The 26,066-nt window shown below is 43.3% G+C and overlaps 1 protein-coding gene across 1 annotated transcript in view; it reads right to left on the reverse strand.

Annotated features, from left to right (window-relative positions):
* Window positions 1–1,267: 1,267 nt before the first annotated feature.
* Window positions 1,268–26,066, reverse strand: part of GIPC1 (GIPC PDZ domain containing family member 1) — a 57,323-nt gene continuing 32,524 nt past the window's right edge. The window contains exons 3-7 of the mRNA XM_082255604.1: window positions 17,646–17,831; window positions 17,385–17,565; window positions 12,699–12,805; window positions 9,110–9,191; window positions 1,268–2,339 (exon numbers count right to left, since the gene is read on the reverse strand). Of these exons, the coding sequence (XP_082111730.1) occupies window positions 2,188–2,339; window positions 9,110–9,191; window positions 12,699–12,805; window positions 17,385–17,565; window positions 17,646–17,831 (708 nt within the window). The 3' untranslated portion in view covers window positions 1,268–2,187. The remainder of the gene's footprint in view (window positions 2,340–9,109; window positions 9,192–12,698; window positions 12,806–17,384; window positions 17,566–17,645; window positions 17,832–26,066) is intronic.

Genomic DNA, 26,066 nt, shown 5'->3' on the forward strand with positions numbered 1-26,066 from the left:
AGCAAAAAAAACACTTGTCATATCTCTGAGCACTAAAAATGAGTAAAAGGACGCTTAACCACAAAACATTCCAGTAACAGGAAGAGCGAAACCCCAGTACAGGGGAGGTATGGAGGGTACAGTATATGGTGCAGTAATGTATAGTATCATGTTAGGGCAGTATAGTGGTGGTATAATGGCAGGTTAGGGCGTTATAGTGGCATTTTAGGGTGGTAAAGTGGCAGGTTGGGGCATTATAGTGGTGCTATAGTGGCAGGTTAGGTTTGTATAGTGGTGGTATAGTGGCTGGTTAGGGTGTTGTAAAGGCAGTATAGTGGTAGGTTAGGGTGGTATAGTGGCAGATTGGGGTACTATAGTAGAAGGTTAGGGCGGTATAGTGGTTGTATACTGGCAGGTTAGTGTGGTAAAGTGGCAGGTTAGGGCAGCATAGTGGCAGATTAGGGTTGTATGGTTGCAGGTTCGGGCGCTATAGTGGCAAATTAGGGTGGTATAGTAGCAGGTTAGGGTAGTATAGTGGTGGAAAAAAGGCAGGTTAGAGCAGTATAGTCGTGGTATAGTGACAGGTTGGGGTGGTATAATGGCAGTTTATGGAAGTATAGTGGTGGAATAGTGGCAGATCAAGGCAGAATAGTGGGAGGTTGGGGTGCCAGCCAATGACAGTGGTTACATGAGCTGAATGCCCGATGCCCAGAGTTTAGAACCCTTATAGGGCCGGGAGGAAACCGCCGGAAAGGGGTTAAGTTGGTATTTGCCTACCTAACCTCTATGGTTTCCAGGGTGTTCATGAAGAGGTACCTGCAGCCATTTCCAAATCCTAAGGCCTGGTTCACACTTGTGCGGATCCAGCTGCAGATCCGCACCCATGCCCACAGCCGAAGCCACCCGCACAGGAAACACAGGAGATGCGGGTCCTAATGGCACCCGTACACACTGTAAATTGCAGTAGCCACTTCCCGCACTGGGAACTGCACTGTACTTGAGGTTTCCATGTGGGCTGCGATTTTTAAAATAGAGCAGGGACCTTTTCCCTGTGTTTTCAGGAGGCAGGGCAACATATTCTAATGAATGGGCTGCCGTGGCCACGTAAAACATGGTTCACAGAGCTGCAGAAGTGTGACCCAGGCCTAACAGTTTCGGCAGTCAAGCCATAAAAACAACAAAATTATACTCACGGCCTACAAAAAAAGCCCTCCTTAAACCATGGTAATTCCCTTTAAGGAAGCAGAACATAATTCACCAGACAGCATTGTGTATAAAATCTTTTAATAACCTTAGTTACTGTTCTCTATTACAGTAATGATGGGGTACACAAAAACAAACAGATCAAGTTAACAAAACTTAGCTAGGTCACTGACCTTTTTCAGTCCTCTGAGTAAACCAGAGACATTTGAACTATTATTGCAACATCATGCCCCACCACAGGGTGGCGCTAAAGACCAAAATCTCATCAAAGAAAGGGTCTGTAACATTTTATTAAGTGTTAAAACCTTCCTCTTGTAAGAAGGAAATATTGGTTTATATTATACTATACATTTTTCACTGAGACAACATACAGGAATCCTAGGAGATGTCCTCTTAAGAAAGGGAATTCCTTCTTATTCTCATTAGCTTAGTTAAATCCCATTTCACTAGATAATCTCTGAATCCATTGACCTCAATGGCACTCATTCATCCATGGCGAGAGGAATCCAAGGAATGTAGTGGAGTGGAGGATTACTTGAAGTTGTGCAGTTATGTGCATTAAATTTTATTGTCCACACAAGGAGCTGACCCCGGTGTACAGCAAAAGAAATCATGAGCCCTACAATGGGGAGAGGCTGGCCAATGTGATCTGAAAGCCCATGTTTGCTAGCAAATCACCAATAACAGCCAGGATAGTAGAAAGTCACCCATTGGTGATTCAGTGCCAGGCTTCTCCTCTTTCTTCAGACATCCTTAGTATAAGGACTTCTCCACTTCAGAAGTGTGAGGAGCAGTTCTGGTGGAAGACCTAAAAGGCAGCACGAGCAGAACGAAATTCAAGCAGGGCAGGATCTCCAGGAAAGTCTACAGTGGTTTTAGCCCTTGTGACGTCGTCCCACCCCAGTGCTGTAATTGCAGGAGCATCTCCTGATACTGGGTAGTGGGAAATGGATGGGGCAGCAGCAGATTAATCCCCTTTGGGGGAGATTAAGGAGTTAAAGTAGTTTAGTATCGTCCAGCCTTGGCATCACCTATGGCTCCCCAAACATCAAATACAAACTCATCTGGAAAGGCAAAGTCCCCTAGTGTGCGGTCCAGTGCCTTTGAGAAATCATCTGGGTTCTCTTTGTCGATGCCCAACTCCACCATGGTGCCAGCTGTGTAAAACAAAACAGACAGACAATGTCAACATCCAACCAATACACATTTTCTACATTGTGCAAAAAAATATGAAAAGGCGCTATTGTGCAACCACCAAACAAAATATCACATTCAGGAAGCTTCCTGAAGACGCTTACATAGCAAAATGCATTGAGGCTGCGCGGCCACCGATGTCATGGTCACTTCCTGTCGGGTCTTCTGGGTGCTAGAACGCACGCTGACTCTCAGAAGAGCGGCGCTTATGAACCCTGCTTGAGGCTGTTTATGTTGGTGCTGATGGCAGCACCGAAAAATGTGAGATTTATCTTTTTTTTTTTTTATCTCCTGTTTTTGGGTAAATAAAAACGTACTGCACTAGTACGGCTCTTGTCCATTTTTCTGGGTACTTGGTAAACCATGGAGGAGAATATCAGAAAAAGTATCTGTGTGCCGTTTCCATGTGGCTGGAAGCGATCTGTGAGAATTACCTGTTCTAACCCCAGTATCTTAAGGCTTGCTAAAGTTTGGTGAGTGTACATCTGTTACACACTGTGATGAAGCACATACGAGCGAATATTGGAGCACTATCAACTTCCTAGCATGGTGTTTGGAGGACTTTTGAGAATACTGTATAAGATTTTGTGTGTTTTTTGGAATACAGTATCTCAGATTTGTATTTTTTGTATTTATACACTGAAGATTTATATATTCTTTGAAAGAAAATTATTTTTCATGGACATTTATATGTATTGCACTGTGCGATATTTTTGTTTGGTGGTTGTACAATAGCACACTGAAAGTGGATTATCCACTTAAAGGGCCAGCTGTTTAGTTTTTTGTTTCACCACTTTTTTAAATGTAGGCTCCAGTTTTATCATATTGACTGAAATATTTTCTACCTTGCCTGCCTTTATAGGAATACTTGAGGAGGAGAAAGAGGTAAGAGTGTGGTGTTTGGTGTTAAAGAGGAAGTAAAGTCCCTAAAAAAAAAAAAAAAACGAGAAAAAAAAATACCTGTAAAGAGAAAGGCATAATGAGCTAGTATGCATCGCATTCTAGCTCATTATGAAGTACTTACCTTAAAACGAAGCCCCCGCCGTGCCGCCCGCTCTGCGACAGGACGGCCAACATGTCCGGCCGTCCTGCTTCCGGGTTCGCGTCCTCCGGCCATCTGATTGCCCGGATGCGCGATTACATCACTCCCGCGTTCACGGCACTGAGCTCTGAAGGAACAGCACGGGTGGCCGTTCCTTCAGAGCGCATGCGCCGATGACGTCATCGGCAGTATGCACTCTAAATATCTCCTAAACGATGCAAGTTTGGGAGATATTTATAGCACCTATAGGTAGGCCTTAATATAGGCTTACCTATAGGTACAAGTTTGTGAGGTGGGTTTACAACCTCTTTTAATATGGGTATAATCTGAAACATGATCTAAAGCAGAACTAAGCCTTTTACTGACCAGCCAAACTGTACAATGCTGGTATGTATTAGTTTCCTTACAGCAGAACTGAAGATCCACTGTAACAAAACAGCGAGCAGGCAGGCTTTTATTGCACAGGAAACATTGAAAGTCTCTTGTGCAAAAAATGCCCACTGTTGCCTCCATCTGTTGAAGATGCCGGTTGCAGAGAACTGCTTGGGGTGGGGCAAAGCACGTGATGTCATTGTGCATGCCAGCTGGAGATCTGGCGGCGCATTTGTTCCTATTATATGCCGTCACGCTCATGCATGTTGTAAGTGGCTTTCTAATATATATTAAAGAAGCATTTTGTTATATAAAACGCTATATTACCAAAAGTATTGGGACGCCTGCCTTTACACCCACATGAAATTTAATGGCATCTCAGTCTTTGTCCGTCGGGTTCAATATTGGGTTGGCCCACCCTTTGCAGCTATAACAGCTTCAACTCTTCTGGGAAGGCTGTCCCCAAGGTGTGTTTATGGGAAAGTTTGACCATTCTTTCAGAAGCGCATTTGTGAGGTTAGGCACCGGTGTTGGAGAGAAGGCATGTGTCCCAATACCTTTGGTAATATAGTGTACTACACTATGGCATCCCCTTCTTTCTAATCCCTTTTGCAGAGTGCATCCTACTTAGAGGTTTGGAGAATAAAAACCAGAGTTGTGGCCAGAGTGAGTGGTTCTGCGGGAAAGAAAAGCGGTTCATAATACTGTATCTTTTGGGGATCTAACTACATGGTAGGGAGCCTGGTTAACCCGTTCGTGGATTGATCTGATCGCACTTTTCTCTCTTGCGGCACTAAGCTTTATGTTGTTCAATTCATATGAAAGTTGGTCACATTCTGGGATCTTTCTTTATAAATTTGAATTAATATCAATTTGGACTATTTTTGTTTCTATTTACTTTATCACAGACAAGCGTTAAACGTTTTGGAGATTTCATGAATGGGGATTTTTACCTATTTATTTTTTTAAAACTTTATTTTCTGCACAGCTTTTTCATCAATTGCACTTTATGGATTTTGCATCTTTATTTAAGGAATTTGATGTCAATGTATTTATTGCACTGATTTGTATTCTATTTTTTTGCACTGATGTTTAATGAATTGCACGTTATGAAATACAGTGCACCTGGAAAGTATTCACAGCGCTTCACCTTTTCCACATTGTTATGTTACAGCCTTATTCCAAAATGGAATATATTCATTATTTTCCTTTAAAATTCTACAAACAATACCCCATAATGACAACATGAAAGAAGTTTGTTTGAAATATTTGCAAATGTATTAAAAATAAAAAATTAAATAAATCCCATGTACATACAGTAAGTATTCACAGCTTTGGCTCAATACTTTGTTGAAGCACCTTTGGCAGTAACTACAGCCTCAAGTCTTTTTGAGTATAATGGCACAATTATTTTTGGGCAGTTTCTTCCATTCTTCTTTGCAGGACCTCTCAAGCTCCATCAGGTTGGATGGGGAGCGTCAGTGCCCAGCCATTTTCAGATCTCTCCAGAGATGTTAAATCGGGTTCAAGTCTTGGCTCTGGCTGGGCCACTCAGGGACATTCACAGAGTTGTCCCGTAGCCACTCCTTTGTTATCTTGGCTGCGCGCTTAGGGTCGTTGTCCTGTTGGAACCTTCGCCCCAGTCTGAGGTGCAGAGCGCTCTGGAGCAGGTTTTCATCAAATATGTCACTGTACATTGCTGCATTCATCTTTCCCTCAATCCTGACTAGTCTGCCAGTTCTTGCTGCTTAAAAACATCCCCACAGCATGATGCTTCCACCACCATGCTTCACTGTAGGGATGGTATTGGCCAGGTGATGAGCGTTGCCTGATTTCCTCCAGACATGAGGCTTGCCGTTCAGGCCAAAGCATTCAATCTTTGTTTCATCAGACCAGAGAATTTTGTTTCTCATGGTCTAAGAGTCCTTCAGGTACCTTTTGGCAAACTCCAGGTGGGCTGTCATGTGCCTTTTACTGAGGAGTGGCTTCCATCAGGCCACTCTACCATACAGGCCTGATTGGTGGAGTGCTGCAGAGATGGTTGTTCTTCTGGAAGGTTCTCCTCTCTCCACAGAGAAACGCTGGAACTCGGTCAGAGTAACCATCAGGTTTTTGGTCACCTCCCTAACTAAGACCCTTTTCCCCCTCAATCGCTCAGTTTGGCCGGTGGCCCGCTCTAGGAAGAGTCCTGGTGGTTCCAAACTTCTTACATTTACAGATGATGGAGGCCACTGGGCTCATTGGGACCTTCAATGCTGCAGAAATGTTTCTGTACCCTTCCCCAGATATGTGCCTCAATACAATCCTGTCTCGAAGGTCTACAGACAATTCCTTGGACTTCATGGCTTGGTTTGTGCTCTGACATGCACTGTTAACTGTGGGACCTTATATAGACAGGTTTGTGCTTTTCTAAATAATGTCCAATCAACTGAATTTACCACAGGTGGACTCCAATCAAGTTGTAGAAACATGTCAAGGATGGTCAGTGAAAACAGGATGCACCTGAGCTCAATCTTGAGTGTCAGGCAAAGGCTGTGAATACTTCTGTACATGAGATTTTTTTCATTTTTTATTTTTAATAAATTTGCAAACATTTCAAAACAAACTTCTTTCACGTTGTCATTATGAGGTATTTTGTGGAATTTTAAAGGAAAATAATGAATTTAATGCATTTTGGAATAGGGCTGTAACATAACAAAATGTGGAAAAAGTGAAGCGATGTAAATACTTTATGGAGTCACTGTAAATACACTGCTCAAAAAAATTAAAGGAACACTTTTTAATCAGAGTATACCATCAGGTCAATTGAACACCTGTTGATCTGATCAGTTAAGTAACAAAGGGGGTTGTTAATCAGGTTCCGCAGCTTTTGCGTTATGCTTTAATTAAATTAACAACCGGTGCACTAGATGGGCAACAATGAGACAACCTCCAAAACAGGAATGGTTTTACAGGTGGAGGCCACTGACTTTTTTCCCCTACTCATCTTTTCTGACTGTTTTTCCCAAGTTTTGCATTTGGCTAGGGTCAGTGTCACTACTGGTAGCATGAGGAGATACCTGGACCCTATAGAGGTTATACAGGCAGTCCAACTCCTCCAGGATGGCACATCAATATGTGCCATTGCCAGAAGGTTTGCTGTGTCTCTTGGCACAGTCTCAAAAGTATGGAGATTCCAGGAGACAGGCAGTTACTCTAGGAGAGCTGGAGGGGACCGTAGAAGGTCCTTAACCCATCAGCAGGACCGGTATCTGCTCCTTTGTGCAAGGAGGAACAGGATGAGCACTGCCAGAGCCCTACAAAATGACCTCCAGCAGGCCACTGGTGTGAATGTCTCTGACCAAACAATCAGAAACTGATTTCATGAGGGTGGCCTGAGTGACTCACGTCCTCTAGAGGGCCCTGTGCCCACTGTCCGGCACCATGGAGCTTGATTGGCGTTTGCCATTGAACACCAGAATTGGCAGGTCCACCACTGGCGTCCTGTGTTTTTCACAGATGAGAGCAAGTTCACCCTGGGCACATGTGAGGGACGTGAAAGGGTCTGGAGAAGCCGTGAAGAACATTATGCTGCCTGTAACATCATTTAGCATGACTGGTTTGGTGGTGGGTCAGTGATGGTCTGGGGAGACATTACAATGGAGGGATGCACAGACCTCTACAGGCTAAACAATGGCACTCTGACTGCCATTAGGTATCAGGTTGAAATCCTTGGCCCCCCTTGTCAGACCTTACACTGGTGCAGTGGGTCCTGGGTTCCTCCTGGTGCACAATGCCCGGCCTCATGTGGTGAGAGTAAGCAGCCAGTTCCTGGAGGATGAAGGAATTGATACCATTGAATGGCCCCCACGCTTGTCTGACCTAAATCCAACATTACACCTCTGGGACATTATGTTTCAGTCCATCAGATGCCACCAGGTTGCACCTCAGTCTGTTGAGGAGCTCAATGATGCCCTGGTCCAGATCTGGGAGGAAATACCCCAGGACACCATCTGTTGTCTCATTAAGAGCATGTCCCGATGTCATCAGGCATGCATACTAGCACGTGGGGGGCCATACAAATTACCGAGTATCATTTTGAGTTGCTGCAATGAAATTTCAGCAAAATGGACTAGCCTACTTTATAATTTTTTCATTTTGATTTTTGGAGTGTCTTTGAATTCAGCCCTCTGTAGGTTGATCGTTTTCATTTCCATCAAACGATGTGACATCTTCCTAACACCTTACCCAGTCCAAATCAGTATAGATATCCAGCATGAGATTTTTCTCCATTGAGATCAGATGTGTTTTCAAAGTGTTCCCTTATTTTTTTTTTATATATATTTTTTTTTTTTTGTTGATGGGATTTATATCACTTAATTTAATTTCATTTTATGCAAGATTTATGTAAATTGAATTCTTTAGGGAACAGTTCAACCAATATTTGGTTTTAAAAAAATGCCCCTACCTTCCAGATCGCTGTCTTTTCTGGCTGTGCAAACTGAGCAGTGCATGCTTACAGCGCCAGGATGATCCCTGTGTGCTGGGACAAGTGGCTCATTCACATGCACAGCGCCAGGATGATCCCTGTGTGCCGGGACAAGTGGCTCATTCACATGCACAGCGCCAGGATGATCCCTGTGTGCCGGGACAAGTGGCTCATTCACATGCACAGGAGTGACATTAGCCTGTGCCGGCCAACGAAATTGGCCAAAGAACGGCACACAGGAGAAGATGCTAGGGCCGGCAATTTAGGGGCCTTTTCACAGCAATACACAGTATGCTGCAGTACACGCATTTTCGTGAATGGAGGAGTGTTGTGTTAAACACCCCTTTAATTTTGATTGGCCTGTCAACAAACCCAGGGACATAAAAAAATCTATTCTGCAATTCATATGCATCTGTGTGATTTTCTATAATGAAGGTGAGCTGTAGTGCATTATAGGGGTGCGTTGTGTGTGTATTGTGGTGAAATGCACAATATGTAAGGCTTTAATTCTATGGACAGTTTCAGTAAATATCCTTGATTGTCTTATTTATAGACAAAAATATTTTTAAAATCCATTTTTTCATATACTCCATTGTAGGTTTTCATACAGATTATTCTGGTATGTATGTATGAATGAAAATAAGGCTGTCTAAATTCCTCCTCCTCCCTTCCCACACATACTATGATTTTGCCCATTCCGCTAGGTTTTTTCAGAAGTATGGGCAGAGTAACATTTCTTTGTAAGGAATGAAATACGGCTCAGGTCCAGAGCCAATTGCTCTTACAAAGTGCACCCTGGGACCAAAAACAGGGAACGTTTGCTACAGTAGCCTTAGTATCTTCATTCTCACCAAGTTCACTGTCTCGGATTCCCATGTAGCTTTCTAGAAGGTCGTCCACTTTCTGAATGGCTTTCTCCTCAATGACAGACACCTGGACAGCAAGAAGGAAGAACAGACAAGATGTCAATAGAGAGAAACATTGAGTCTTTCACTCAGTATACTCACATTAGGATAACTCCACTACTCCTTATACACACCCCAATTTTTACTCTTCCCACCTCTTACCCTGTATACACGATAGCGACTCCACCCCAATATAATACTCTACTCTCTTCCTTTAGCCACCACAATGACTCCACCCTAAATGTTTCCCTACCCCCCCCCCACTTTTTAAATTAAGCATCGCTTCAAATTAGTAAATACAGTATATACAGTCACTGGTCACTTTATTAGGTACACCTGTTCAATTGCTTGGTAACATAAATTATTACTTAGCCAATCACATGGCAGCATCTCAGTACATTTAGGCAACTAGATGTGGTGAAGACAACTTGATGAAGTTCAAACTGAGCATCAGAATGGGAAAGAAAGGGGATTTAGGGGCTCTGAATGTGGCATGGTTGTTGATGCCAGATGGGCTGGTCTGAGTATTTAATTATCTGCTGATCTACTGGGATTTTCATGCACAACCATCTCTCGGGTTTACAGAGAATGGTCCCAAAAAGAGAAAATATCCAGTGAGTGGCAGTTGTGTGGAGGAAAATGCCTTTTTGATGTCAGAGGAGAATGGGCAGACTGGTTCGAGATAATAGAAAGTAAACAGTAACTCAAATTACTCGTTACAACCAAGGTATGCAGAATATCATCACAGAATGCACAACACATCGAACTTTGAAACAGATGGGCTACAGCAGCAAAAGACCACACCGGGTGCCACTCCTGTCAGCTAAGAACAGGAAACTGAGGCTACAATTCACAAAATTGGACAAAGAAGTTTGGAAAAACGTTGCCTGGTCTAATGGAGTCTCAATTTTAGCTCCGACATTCAGATGGTAGGGTCAGAATTTGGCGTAAACTGCAGCCAACCTGAATATTGCTGCTGACCATGTCCATCTCTTTAGGACTACAGTGTACCCATCTTCTGATGGCTGAAGGATAATGCACCATATCACAAAGCTCAAATCATCTCAAACGGATTCCTTGAACATGGCAATGAGGTCACTGTACTCCAATGGCCTCCACAGTCACCAGATCCCAATCCAATAGAGCACCTTTGGGATGTGGTGAATGGGAGATTTGCATCTGACAAATCTGCAGTAACCGCGTGATGCTATCATGTCAATATGGACCAAAATTTCTGAGGAATGTTTCCAACACCTTGTGTATTCTATGCCACAAAGAATTAAGGCTGTTCTGAAGGCAAAAGGCAGTCCAACCCTGGTACTAGCAAGGTGTGCCTAATAAAGTGGGAGATGAGGGTATAAACATACAAAGTATCTCAGACATCAAATACTGAAGTTCTTTGAGGGTGATGAATAGGCAAGAGTACTCCAATCCAGCATCTTGTGTAATGTACATTGCTCCCACCAAGTCTGAAACCCAGCACTCCCCCTAAATGCTTTCACAAAATACAAATCCAATTCCAAAAAGGTTAGGTTAGGACGCGGTGTAAAATCTACATGGAAACAAAATGCAGTTATTTGCACATCTCATAAACCTATATTTTATTCACAACAGAAGACAGAAAACATATCAAATGTTAAAGCTGAGAGAATGTACCATTTTAGGAAAAAGTTTATTTTGAAACTGATGGCCGCAACACGTCTCAAAAAGACAGCACAACAAAAAGCTGGCAAGGAAAGTAGTACTGACAAGGAAGAGCTGGAAGAACATTTTGCAACTAAAAAGATAAATTGGCAACAGGTCAGTAACTTGATTGGGTATTAAAAAAAAACAAAAAAAAAAAACACACATCTTAGAGAGTCAGTGCCGGTTCACACTAGGTCGCTCCGACTTAGGGGGCGACCTGTGAAGTCGCGTGCAGCGCGACTTGCACGGACTTTATAAAATGAATGTCTATGCAAGTCGCCTCCTGGTCGCCCCGAAGTAGTACAGGACCCTTTTTCTAAGTCGGAGCGACTTGTGTCGCTCCTATTAGAACCGGTCCTGTACTACTCAATGACCACGACGGTGCACGACTTTCTAGGCTGACCAAGTCGCCTGACAAGTCGTATTAGTGTGAACCGGCACTCAGAGTGTCTCAGAAATAAAGATGGGCAGAGTTTCACCAATCTGTGAAAAAGCTGCATCTAATAATTGCAGAACAATTTCAGAATAATGTTCCTCCATGTAAAACTGCAAAGACTTTAGATATATCATCTACAGGACATAATATCAAAAGATTCAGAGAATCTGGAGAAATCTCCGTGCACACAGGACAAGGCCGAAACACAATATCAGATGCCAGAGATCTTTGGGCCCTCAGTCAGCACTGCATTAAAAACAGGGCATTGTTCTATGATGTAGAACAATTCTCCTGCGCTCGAGTGAAATGTGATGGAGGGAAGAGGGATACTTCGGACTTGACTGGGTAAGACTTGTGGTCTTGCTGCCCCCTCAGGATCAAGGGTATCCGAAACCAACTGGGAAACAACAACAAAAAGAACCTAGTGCTTTACCACTAAAAACATTTGCCATCCAGCATCGCACAGTACCTTGGCTACCTTGTAGATTATATGTATATCATGTTGAGGTGTGTACATTCACATCTGTTTTGTGAGTATAATATATACGTTTTAATAAAGGTTTTTAGTGGTAATGCACTAGGTCGGTGCGCCCCTTTTCTTTTTGTTGTTGTTTCCCAGATGATTCTATGATGGACATCACTGCAAGGGCTCAGGAATACTTCCAAAATCGCTGTCTCTGAACACAATCAGCGGGGACAACATCTCTTTCCTAAAACTCCAGCAACTGGTCTCCTAACTTCCCAGATGTTTACAGAGTGTTGGTAAAAGAAGAGGGGTTGCTGCACCATGCCAAACATGGCACCACCCCAACCTTTCTGAGACGTGTTGCTGCCACCAATGTCAAAGGTTTATGAGACTTGCCAATCATTTCATTGTGTTTTTATGTAGATTTTAGGGCTATTTCACGCGTTACGCATGTCCGTATATCATCCTATTTTTTTGCAGATGATATACGGACATAATGTATGTCAATGGCATTGCGGATGTCAGTGGATGACCATCCGCTGACATCCGATTTTCCTCCTTTCAGTTTTGTTCCGTTTTTTGGAACAGAACAGAACCCTATTTTTGTTCCGTTTTAAAAAAACTGAACGAATGCAAAAATCGGATGTCAGCGGTGTCATCCGCCGACATCCGCAATCCCCATAGACATACATTATGTCCATTAATCATCCACAAACGGATGGGATGATATGCGGACATACGGAGCGGATGACACAAGTGTCATCCGCTCCGTGAAAAAAAAACCTGCCAGGACGGATCGCAATGCGGTCCGCTCCGTGTGAAAGAGCCCTAACACAGCGTCCCACCTTTTTTGAAATAGGGGTTGTAGTACATTCAGAATAATAATTTCACTATTTGCACCTAGATTCTTCAGTATACTCCCTCCAATCTATACTACCATCTCTTACCAGTTCCTCCACAGTGGGCGGCCCCTTGGCTCTGAGGCGTAAGGTTCCCCTACCCGATGATATTCCGGAATCTTTAGCGGAAGAGCTGGAACGCTGGCCAATCATATCTAGAGGACAATAAATCACAAAACATGTTGGATCCACATACACCAATGTCTACTGTTAATCCTTCTATTGGCACTCTAATTACGCTCCAATAATTTATGGCTCTCTATGCATACTTTACATCCAGGTTTATCTACTCAGATTGACTACTGTGCTACACGCATTACTCCATGAGAACAGTGGGAATACACCATCTCCTTTATGTGGCAGATAGAGGAGATCAGTCAGTGCCTGTCTGATAAACGGTCTATTCTAGACAACTCTGCTGCCGTATGGAAATACAGGGATATTTAAAAACAGGCCAGTGTCCCAGGACAGAGGGTTCACTATAGGGGCAGTATGTAGTATGGTAAATAAAAAAACACTGCAAATGAATGTCACATTTACAAGTCCTAGACAGGTATGTGGGGGGGGGGTTCTTGGGCAAGCAATAAAAAAATAAAAAAACGAGAAAGGAGAAAAACATAGCACAAAACATGTATACTATAACAAAAAAGTTGTCTCACAGCCTTTAACCGCGGATTTATTGCGGCAGGCAGCCGCTCCTGGGCAAAGCGACATAGCTCTACGTTGGTCGCTCTCAGGAGGCTAGGGGGCGAGCGAGCGAGCTCCCGCCCCCGCTCATCAGCATGGAAGCCTGTGCGTATGTCAGGTGGCTCCGATTGCCGCCTGACACCGGCGATCTCTCCCCGCTGAGAGAGAAGAACTGTCGGCTGATGTAAACACAGCCATCCATCCTTCTCCCTGCAATGATCACAGAGGCTAGGTGATCCTGCTATATTGGATCGCATGTCTCTGATCATTTTAGAAGCCCAACCCCCCCAAAGTTAGAATCACTTCCCTAGGCTCACATTTAACCCCTTGATCACCCATAGTGTTAACCTCTTCCCTGCCAGTGTCATTATTACAGTAACAGTGCATATTTTTAGCACTGATTACTGTAGTAATGTCACTGGTACCCCCAAAAGTGTCAAAAATTAGGGGTCCGATCTGTCCGCCGCAATGTCGCAGTCCCACAAAAAAAAAAAGAACGCAGATCGCCGCCATTACTAGTGAAAAAAAAAAAAAAACTACATAAATCTTTCCCGTAGTTAGTAGACGCAATAACTTTTGCTCAAACCAATCAAAATACGCTTATTGTGATTTTTTTTTTTTACCAAAAATATGTAGCAGAAAACAAATTGGCCTAAAATGTTAAAAAATTTAGATTTTTAAATTTTTGGGGGGAATGTCATATAGCAGAATGTGAAAAATATTGTTTTTTTTTTTCAAAATTGTCGCTTTTTTTTTTTTGTTTATGGCGCAAAAAATAAAAATCACACAGGTGATCAAATACCACCAAAAGAAAGCTCTATTTGTGGGAAAAAAAGAACATCAATTGTATTTGGGTACAGCGTCACACGACCGCGCAATTGTCTATTAAAGTAACGCAGTGCCGAATCACAAAAATAGGGCCTGGTCATTAAGCAGGAAAATCTTCCGGTCCAGAAGTGGTTAAAGGTTTTCATTAAGTTTTTCATTAAAGGTTTTCCATTAAGTATGAAGGAACTACAGGGAAGAGAATAGTGATTTGAAGAATTTTGGACTGTGTCTGTAGGAATTTGGTACCTGTTCAGTCAAAAGAGCATTTGTGAGGTCCAGTACAGATCCTGCATAGAAGACCTGGCTAACATTTGGCGTTTTAACTCATCATAGCTCAGTAGGGTAGAGATCAGGGCTCTGTGCAGACAACCTGAGTTCCTTCACATCAAACTCCTCAACCCATGTCTTTATGGAGCGGGCATTGTGTAGGTAGGAAATGTCACGCTGAAACAGAAAAGGGCCTTCCCCAAACTGTTGTCACAAGCTTGGAAGCTCTTTGTCTTATTTGTCTTATATGTCTTTGTATGCTGTAGCAAAATCAGTACACGTCACTAGAAATACTTGTATTCAATGATTTGGAAGTGGGTCCTCATACGTGGGGCCATATACAGTATTTCACAAAACTGAGTACACCCCTCACATTTTTGTAAATATTTTATTACCATATATATTTTCATGTGACAATACAATTACTCTTTGCTACAATGTAAAGTAGTGAGTGTACAGCTTGTATAACAGTGTAAATTTGCTGTTCCCTCAAAATAACTCAACACACAGCCATTAATGTCTAAACCACTGGCAACAAAAGAGAGGGGAGGAGCGCAAGGTCTCTAACATCCACCAGCTCTGTGATGTCGTCATGAAGGAAGAGGACTCCAGTGGCAACCTGTGAAGCTCTGGTGAACTCCATGCCCAAGAGAGTTAAGGCAGTGCTGGAAAATAATGGTGGCCACACAAGATATTGACACTTTGGGCCCAATTTAGATCTATTTACTTAGGGGTGTACTCTCTTTTGTTGCCAGCGGTTTAGACATTAATGGCTGTGTGTAGAGTTATTTTGAGAGGACAGCAAATTTACACTGTTATACAAGCTGTACACTCATTACTTTACATTGTAGCAAAGTATCATTTTTTCAGTGTTGTCACATGAAAAGAAATAATAAAATATTTACAAAAATGTGAGGGGTGTACTCACTTTTGTGAGATACTGTAAGTATTGAAAAAAAAACTAATGATTTTCATTCAAGGCGAAGGGGCGTAATTACAGGGGTTGCAATTGCAACCGGGCCCCATGCTCCAGGGGGGCTGTGCGGCTTCCCCTGTACACCTGGATAGGAGGAGCGGCAGGGGCAGCATGTAGAGAAATCACTGTCCTTTTTTCTCCTGTAGCTGCAGGAGGAAAATGGAGGAGATTGGTTCCTCTGTATGCTGCCCCCGCCACTCCTCCTAATCAGTTCACTTGTGTTCTGCTGTCTCTGGGTCCCTGTGTGCTCCACCGCCACCCCCCCCCCCCACTGTGTTCCCTCTCCCCTCTCCTGCCGGCTGCTGCAGGAGATGTGTCACAATAGAGAACCAGGAGGGGGGGGGGCGGTAAATATGCAATTTACCAGCTCCTTCCTATTCTGAATGGACAGTCATAGTCAGTGACATTGTAAAAAAAAAAAAAAAAAAAAATAGTAAAATGATAAAAAATAATACAATTAAAATACCAAAAAAAAAAAAGAACTACCTCAGTGGGTAAACTTCCAGGATCGCAAAGGTCACACTTGTGACCGGTCCTTGGCATTCCACCAGCGTGGGGAGGCCCCAAGATGGCAGGAAGGGGCCCACTGTAGGACTTGCAGAAAGGGCCCCGCAGCAAGAGTAAAGGGCCCCAGCATCAGTGGGAAGAGCCCCAGTTTTGAAGGGAAGGGCCCCCCGGTTAGGGGTCCCTTCATGGTTTCTTGCACCGGGGCCCTGAAGTTTCTAGTTACGCCTCTGTCAATGGGTACGGTTTTCGTATGATTTTTGTACAAGAAAAACCAGAAAAGAAAGACTGCGCATGATCAGAAACAATAAAACAACAAAAAAAAGCCTTTGTCGTACGATAATTTTTGTACGAATTTTCGATCATCGGTTCCGATTTGCTGTAAAACAACGAGGAAAATTAGACGATAAATTGCCCGGATTTTCTTATAGTGTGTATCCCACTTTACTCTATCGAAATATGAAAAAAAAAAGTTTTGCCTACAGTTCTACTTTGAAATGCAACACATACATATCTCAATGTAATTGCTTAAAAGAAAACAGCACTTAGATCCATAACCACATGATCCCAGAAGCCCCCTGTGTTATGTCTCCTAGTAGGTTTTATAGGGTCTTGGACTCATAGTAATAAGGTAAGCATATATATAAAACAACAAGTTTTATTGAAAAATTGTTAAAAACATCACAAAGTATTAAAACTGGACTGTCGCCAGGATTGGTTGCCTATCCTGGGCCCCCTCCCCTGGCATGATGGTTGGAGGGTTGTGGTTCCTCATCCATTCAGGGCATGCCTAGCTGAATCAGCAAGAAACTAATAATGTTAAAATATGAAGTATGTCTGTAAAGGTGAATGTACCTCCTATGATGTTCCTGACGAAGCAGTAACTTGTTGTCCAAGTCTGTGAAACGCGTCGAACTGGCAGGTTACAAAGCACCTCACAGCCTACCCAATTTTGACTATGGAATGTTACTGTTTTAATACTTTGTGATGTTTTTAACAACTTCTCAATAAAACGTGTTGTTTTTTATATATATATATATATATATATATATATATATATATATATATATATATATATATATATATATATATATATATATATATATATATATATATATATGTATGTATATATATATATATGCTTACCTTATTACTAGGAGTCCAAGACCCTATAAAATCCTACTAGGAGACATAACACAGGGGGCTTCTTGGACCATGTGGTTATGGATCTAAGTGCTCTTTTTTTCTTGGATATAATTGTTTAGGATGTGGGTCTAGGACTTACATAGAGTTGCTACTTATTGACTCAACAAAAACACGGATGATCATTCATCCGATATTCCCATTGTTTGCCCGAGGCTTTAAGTACTACATTTCAACCCATGTGCCACTTTGGTAGCCTTATCTGAGTACTTTTTTCTCCAAGTTTGATGGGTGCAGCTGATCACCAATATTATAACTATTATAGTTACCAAATGCCTTCCTGGGTTCACAAAGCTTCAGCAGGAAGGTCTTCCCCCGAGGCAACTCTTTCAGGGTCCGGGCTACTTCGAAATGACGACTACCAATCAAATTCTTCCCATTGATAGATTCAATCATGTCCCCAATATTGATAAGCTGCATGCGGTGTATAATACTGCCTTCTTTAATACGCTGTGGATGACAAGATAAATACTCATTAGGCAAAGATCAGGAAACTAGAAGTGTTGAGGTCAACAGACTAAGAAGAGTACCTTGATGAAGGCGTAACCGGCACCGTTGTCAGTAATTGTGAGACCCAGCGAGTCTTCAGATTTATACACCTCAAGCTCCTTTTTTTGTCCACATATGTGAGCAAAGATGAAGTCCTCAAGTCCTATCTGACCTCCCAGAAGTTTATCCATGTCCAGGCGGTGAGTGTTCAGGGTACAAAACATCACCTGTAGAAGAAAGTACATTGGTTTAGTTAAAGAATTTAGAAATTCAGGACCAGTGTTGACAGTCTTTGTTGATGGCATCAGTTTGGGATACTTGTGAAATTATTCAGAATTCCTTGTGGGGCGCAAATGACCTGCAGTTGACTTCCTTCTCACCTGCATTTGAACCGATTCAAGCAGGTTTTGCAATCCCATACACGTCTAAAGCAAACAAAAGCCTGTCAACATTGGCCCTTTTGAATTTGTGTTTAGAATGCTTAGGATTAATGTTATATTTGTAGCACCCTCCTAGGTAGGTGCTAGTGAAGGGTATAGTTTTTGGCTCTGTCTGCCTATCAGAGGAGCTGCAGGCAAATCTATATTGTTTTCTGCCTACCAGAGAGCAGGTTCTGTGAGTGAGGTCTGCTCATTGTGCTCAGTGTGCGATTCATTCTGTCTAGAGAGTGTTTCACACTGGTCCAATAGGGAGGCATGATGGACAGTGGGAGGAAACCTGACCAATGGATGCATAGGCTTTGATACAGTCCTGGTGATTGGAAAAGACAGGTTGTCTTGGTGCATTCTGGGATACTGTATAAAAGCCAGGAGCACATTTGCTGCGGAGTCTTTGGCTGGAGAGCAGAGTCCCGGAGGAAGGGTGGCGGCTGCCTCCTCCTCTGTAGCAGTGGCACATGGCCTCAGGAGGTCATCCTGAGGGCCAGAGGAATGGAGCTGAACCCAGAGGTGCAGGAGAGCTGACTGAGGGGGAGACACTGGAGACCCTGGAAAAACAGTGTTGTGGGTACGGGGGATCGTGTCAAGGGGCCCGACCCGAGGAGGGCCACCCCAGGAGTAGGATAGTCAGTGGACAGGTGTCAGCAGCCAAGAAAAATGATACTAAGGCGAGTGTCCTGAAGATAAAACCAAGTTCATCAAGTCATCTGGAAAAGAGACTTAAAAGCTAAATTCACCTCAGTGGCAAGGTGGATCAACAGCCTGGCTGTACCAAGAGATAGAAGTCCTCAAATCTTGTGCATCGTTAATTCAGAGTATCCCACTATTCCCTTCTCCCATCCCTAATTTATCAATAAAACACAAAAACAACTACATACCCCTGGACTGGAAAGTGAGAGACTATTAACGTTAAGGTTGCTAATGTAACCCAGGGGGACCCGTAAGTGTGAAACCCAGCAGTCCTCAAGGAGGCAGTGCTACATATTGTAACACTAAAAAAAGGCTCAAATACTGGGGTTTTCAACAAATCCCAGCAGAAAACCAGAATGGTTAACATTTGGTCTTCAGACAATGGGAACCATAATGCCAGCTATATCTACAGAAGATCATCTATACACTTCTAGGTTTCTAATGTCTACAAAAATAGTAGCTACAACGGATCTTATAGCTAGTCTGACAATTGCAAAAACACCATGTCCTTACACTACCAGGTCATAAGGTCCAGTGTACAACCATGAGCCTGTAGTTACAAATATTTAATAGTAGACCCCTTGTTTCTAGACCTTGTATTGTATAGAACCCCTAACAGCTAACTCCTTGGATTTTCTCCCTTTTGGTGTGTAAATATATCACTGAAAGAGGTTACATGTATAAAAACGATTAAAACCTTTTTGATCCTACCAAACATCCTGCGAGCGGATAACTCCCTATGCCTGTGCTGCATCTTGATCAGTTACATATCTCTGTGGACAAAAGGCCTGTTCAGACATAGCAAAGCGTCCCACCTTTTTCTGCATCAAAAGAGCGCCAGTCACCACTAGGGCACATAGAAAACAAATGTTTTCTATGTGTCCAATTCACACTACAATGCAACCCAGAGGTGCGGTACAGTAAGCTGCATTTTATTGAAGTGCACAGGAAAACAATGCATAGTGTCATGATAGAGCTGCACGATTCTGGATAAAATAAGCATCACAATTTTTTTGCTTAGAATAAAGATCAGGATTCTCTCATGATTCTCGCCATAACATCATCTTTTACATTATACAAAAATTGGGCTAACTTTACTGTTTATTTTTTTTTAGATTCATTAAAGTGTATTTTTCCCCAAAAAACTGTGTTTGATAGAGTTCTGCGCAAACACAGTGTGGCATAATAGATTGCAAACGATCGCCATTTTATTCAGTAGGGTCTCTGTTAAAAAAACAAAAAAATTATTATACATATATATATATATATGTTTGGGAGTTCTAAGTAATTTTCTAGCTCATTTTTTTTGTATAATATAAAAGATGATGTTACATCGAGTAAATAGATACCTAACATGTCATGCTTTAAAACTTAGCATACTCGTGGAACGACGACAAATTTCAGTACTTAAAAAATCTCCATAGGTGACGCTTTAAAAGTTGTAACAATTACCAGTTTAGAGTTAGAGGATGTCTTGTACTAGAATTATTGCTCTCGCTCGAACGATCGCGACGATACCTCATGTGTGGTTTGAACACTGTTTACTTATGCGGGCGCGACTTGCATTTGTGTTCGTTTCTACGTGCAAGCACAGAGGGACGGGAACTTTACATTTTTTTTTTCTTATTTTATTTTTACACTCCCCATTTTAAAACATTTTTTGATCACTTTTATTGCTGTCACAACATCCCTTGTGACAGTAAAAGGCAGTGACAGGTGCTCTTTATGGAGGGATCTGGGGGTCTAAAAGACCACAAATCCCTTCTTTGCACTTAAAAGCATTCAAAATGCCATGTTTGGCGATTATACAGCGTGTTCCCGCATCGCATCCGCACCCCTGGCAGTTCACACTGCCATATGCCATACGCAGGGGTGTCAATTAAAAGTTAACGACATCCCCAGTTGAGATTGCATATTGCAGTGCGATCTGCATGTTGCACAGAATTGGATCGCACTAGTGTGAACCACCATGCGATCCGATTCTGCTGTGGATAAAAAAAAAAGTCATGTGCGTGTATAGTGCGATTGTGGTGCGAATTCAGCCATAAAAACTGTATGGCTGAAATTTGCAGCGCACAGAGATCGCATGTAATTTAGGAGCAGTGCGTTCCGAATTACATGCGATCTCTGTGATTGCACGAATGTGAACCGGCCCTGAATGCTGCATTTTTATTTTTTTTTAATCTGGCGCCTTTAAGGCTTCAGTACCTGGAAGTGATGTCATGACATCACTTCCTGGTTTTCACATAGAAGAGCCGATCAGAGCCAAATTCAGCTTTCTTCTTCGGGTCTTCGGCCAGCCGGCTTGTTGCTCGGGGTCCCCACGTTAGCTCTGAACAACAGTACTGGGGTGATGTCTCATGCTGCATATTTGCGTTCTGTTGGCGCTAAGGGGTTAAATAACAATAATAAACATGCCATAATCACCTGTTCTGTACAATAGTTTTGCACAGATCAACCCAGATCCTCCTTTTCTCGGGTCCCTGGCCGGCGCTCCTGGCCCCTCCCTCCTGCCCCCAAAACAAGCAGCTTGCTATGGGTGCACTCAAGCAGGCTCGCTCCAGAGCCACTGCACTGGGTGTCCATTCATACAGAGCTGCGGCTCGGCCCCACCCGCTCTCTCCTCATTGGCTCACTGGCTGTGATTGGCTCCCACTAATGTTTCAGCCAATGAGCAGGGAGAGTCCCCGGAGAACTGCTGCTGCCGTGCACATTGCTGGATTGTGAAGGGGCTCAGCCAAGCATTGGGGGGGTTGGCTGCTGCACCTAGGAGGCTTTTTTACCTTTATGCATAGAATGCATGAAGGTAAAAAACCTTGACCCTTTACTACCACTTTGCTGGGGAAGAGGCAGTGGAAGTTCCTGCATCCCAGAAATAGAGAACTAGGACAGAGCAGCTACAGCCACTTCCTTTTTGAACAGAGCAGCCGTGTGGTAACCCATATGCTTCTGTGTGCGGGCAAACGCATCAAGCCAGCCAGCAATACTGACAGTGCCAGGCAGGAGCAGGAGCATTGGGTATTATTACTAGAAGCAAGGCTCTTCGTGTCAGAAGAGCAGAGCTGAACCAAACCAAGTGTCAAAGAGATCAAAGTACATGAATCCATCTGGCAGAGAATTCACAAAAATGACTGCCATCTCATTTTTTATTTTAACAGTGTACTTTCTTATTTTTTTACTGCTGTTTTGTAATGTTAAACTTTTACTAAACAACATTTTACAAAAAAAAAAATGTCAGCAGATCCTTTCCTCTACATCACTTCCCCTTTAAGCACTTTCCTAGAGAAAAACAATACTTTTATAGGAATTTAACAAGCTTTCCTGATGCTTTTTCAACGCTTCACAAACACAACAAAACTAGGCCATAAATGATGTAGGCACGTTATTGAGAATTGCTTCATTCTTCATAATCAACACATGTGAAGGAGCCCAAATGCAGCCATGATGTCTAAGGACCAGGGCTTTTTTTCAGCGGGAGCGCGGGGGAACGCAGTTCCGGCACCTCCAGTCTGAATGTATGCAATGGCAAAGGGGTGAGCTGAATGGCCTATTGATGCTGGCTGCCGGGGGATCTATTGTTGCTGGATGGCATTTTGTTGTGGGGGGGGGGGGGGTATTGTTGCAGTGGAGGATTTATTGCTGCCTTGGGAACTATTGTTGTTGGGGGGCTATTGTTGGGGGGCTATTGTTGCAGAGGAGGATTTATTGGTGAGGGGGGCTATTGTTGCTGATTGCAAGGGATCTATTTTACTGTTTTTTCTATTGTTGCAGGGGAAGATTTATTGTTGCTGGGAGAATCTATTGTTGGGGGGGGGGGGGGGTCTATTGGTGCTGATTGCAGGGGATCTATTTTACCGTTTTTTCTATTGTTGCAGGGGAAGATTTATTGTTGCTGGGGGATCTATTGTTGGGGTGGGGGTCTATTGTTTCTGATTCCAGGGGATCTATTTTACTGCTTTTTTAGTTATCATTAACAAATTCTATACAAATTACCTAGAGCCACAACATGATACTTGGTTCTGTATTCTCTAAAAGGGGGGGGGGGAACTGGGAGGTAGGTAGAGGGTGGAACCAAAGGACAGGGCTCGGAGGTGGGTAGGGGGTGGAGTCAAGGGGTGACTCAGAAGAGGGGAGTACCTGCACCTATTCTCCGAGGAAAAAAAGCCCTGCTAAGGACTAGTGAGCTTCATTATTTTACATTTTTGTTCTTGGGTTTGGATACATCACCATTACCCATGGATTAATGTGGCTGTAGACGCAGTGACTGTCAGAAATTCACATGGCATGCACAGCCAATATTCTGTGTATATTGGACAATCATGTATTACGGAGTACACAGTATTGTCTAGGCAGCGTAGCATGACACTAATGTATCTCTGCTGAATCAACATGGACTGACAAAAATGTCCCCCCCCCCCCCGATCTAAAAAAAAATTGTCCCTTATTGCAATGGTTCATCCTGCACACATACTGTCATACTGTGACTTTCCAGAATGACCTATTTATGCGTCTGGTGATTTTTTTTTTTTTTTTTTTTTTGCGTCTGGTGATTTTTAATGTAATTCTCTTATAAAAGCATGATATAGGCCAGTGGTCTCCAAACTGCAGCCTGGGGGCCAGATGTGGCCCTTTGCTTGCCTTTACCTGGCCCTTGGGGTACTAATCCTCCCACTGATACAAGACACTATTCCAACCACAGACAACAACAATGGGGCATAATCCCTCCCATTGATACCAATGATGGGGCAATTAATCTTCCTACTGACACCAATGATGGGACATTATTCCTCCTGCTGACACCAACAATGGGGTACTATTCCTCCCACTGACAGATTAGGCATTACTCCTCCCACTGACACCAACAATGGGGTACTATTCCTCCCACTGACAGATTAGGCATTACTCCTCCCACTGACACCAACAATGGGGTACTATTCCTCCCACTGACACCAATAATGGGGTACTATTCCTCCCACTGACAGATTAGACATTACTCCTCCCACTGACACCAATAATGGGGGTACTATTCCTCCCACTGACAGATTAGGCATTACTCCTCCACAGACACCAATAAAGGGGGTACTATTCCTCCCACTGACACCAATAATGGGGTACTATTCCTCCCACTGACAGATTAGGCATTACTCCTCCCACTGACACCAACAATGGGGTACTATTCCTCCCACTGACAGATTAGGCATTACTCCTCCCACTGACACCAACAATGGGGTACTATTCCTCCCACTGACACCAATAATGGGGTACTATTCCTCCCACTGACAGATTAGACATTACTCCTCCCACTGACACCAATAATGGGGGTACTATTCCTCCCACTGACAGATTAGGCATTACTCCTCCACAGACACCAATAAAGGGGGTACTATTCCTCCCACTGACACCAATAATGGGGGTACTATTCCTCCCACTGACAGATTAGGCATTACTCCTCCCACTGACACCAATAATGGGGGTATTACTCCTCCCACTGACATCATCTTCTGCCCCCTTAGTCCCGGTTCACACATATGCGAAGTGGATTCCCGCATCGTATTCAACTCGCAGGTAATTCACACTGCCATATGCAAATTGCTGGGGGTGTCAATACAAAGTTAACGACACCCCCTGATGAGTTCGCATATCGCATTGTGAACTGTCAGTTCGGACATGAATCGGATCGCATAGGTGTGAACACCCATGTGATCCGATTCTGATGCGGACCCAAAAAAGGGTCCTGTGAGAGTGGTGTCCGAATGCGATGCAAATTCAGCCAACTCGCATCGCACAGACATTGCATGTGTTTTGCAGAGCAGTGCGCTGCGATGTCTGTCATTGCATATATGTGAACCGGCACTTAAAGTATGAAGGACAGTAAACTGGCCCTTTGTTTAGAAAGTTTGGAGACCCCTGGCATAGGCTGTCACTTCCAGCCCCCTTTCTGAACATGCTAGTTGCCTGGCTGTCATGTTGGTCCTCAATTTCGATGCTTTCTAGGTCACTGACCACTTGCAAGCATGCAGAGCAGGAGTTCTTTTTTTTTATAAGCTGAAAACCTGTTGAGGCTCAGTGATTTAGACTGTACTGAGGCCAGAGACAGCCAGGCAGCTAGCACTTTTCAAGAGATGGTTCGCAATGGTGGACTATGTATTTCCCCATCATAGGCTTCATTTATATGTAGAGATACAAAAAGGTTTAATCACCCAGAGTTTACAGTTGGACCATTAGCATCAGTGTCACCCTTGAGGCGGCAGCTAGGGAATCCAGAATGATGAATCTTCAGCTGGAGACACGATGCCGGGAGTCTGCTGTCAGCTATGGAACAACTAAAGTTATTGCGACCAACATGAACTGCTTACTGCATGAGAACCGGTATTATACACAGCATAACCGACTTCCCATCCCATAAACACAGGTGATTGAACGATTACAATCACACAGACAGGATCTTATTATCTGTTCGAGGAACTGGCACCTTTTACTATATACCATCATCAATCAGTTCCTATTTTAGCATCATTCTGGAGGCTTGCCACATTATTAGAATGTACAGAACATGCTCAGTCATGAGCCCCCGACGTTCACTTATCTATTCCTTAAAAAGTCAAAAAACATTTTCGAATTTAGGTCCATTTCATACTAGTGATTGCATCAATGACGAGAACTCGCCAATAACAGCATTATGGGCTCATTCACACAATGTGCGGTGACCTGCATTAAAGCAGAACTAAACTGCATCAGAGCACCACAAATTAAAAAGGGGGGTTTTCATTGAATTTTTTATTACTCAAAGCAAACTCACCCATCCATTCAGGTCTATATGCCTGTTGAGAATTAAAGAGGAAGTAAACCCGTTTAAAAAAAATGGGGAAAAAAAAAAACAAAAACTGTAAAGACAAAGGCATAATGAGCTAGTATGCATTGCATACTAGCTCATTATAAAGTACTTACCTAAAAACAAAGCCCCCTCAGTGCCGACAGGACGGCCGCCCTGCTTCCTCGATCTCGTCGTCCGGCCATCTGATTGGCTGGGGGCGCGATTACATCACTCCAGCGCATGCGCACGGGAGCCGCCGTTCACTGCACTGGGATCTGAAGGAACGGCACGGTTGGCCGTTCCTTCAGAGTGCATGCGCCGATGACGTCATCGGCTGCATGCACTGTAAATATCTCCTAAACCGTGCAAGTTTAGGAGATATTTATAGCACCTATAGGTAAGCCTTAAAGCAGAGTTCCAGCCTAACCGCACTCACCTGTCCCACGGTGCAGCGATACGCCGTCTTCTCCCTCTCTGCTCCGCGGCGCCGGCATCACTGATGTGGGCACCCGGCTGTGACA

Source organism: Pelophylax lessonae, assembly GCF_965119305.1.
Source record: "Pelophylax lessonae genome assembly, chromosome: 4".
Taxonomy (NCBI): Eukaryota; Metazoa; Chordata; class Amphibia; order Anura; family Ranidae; genus Pelophylax; species Pelophylax lessonae.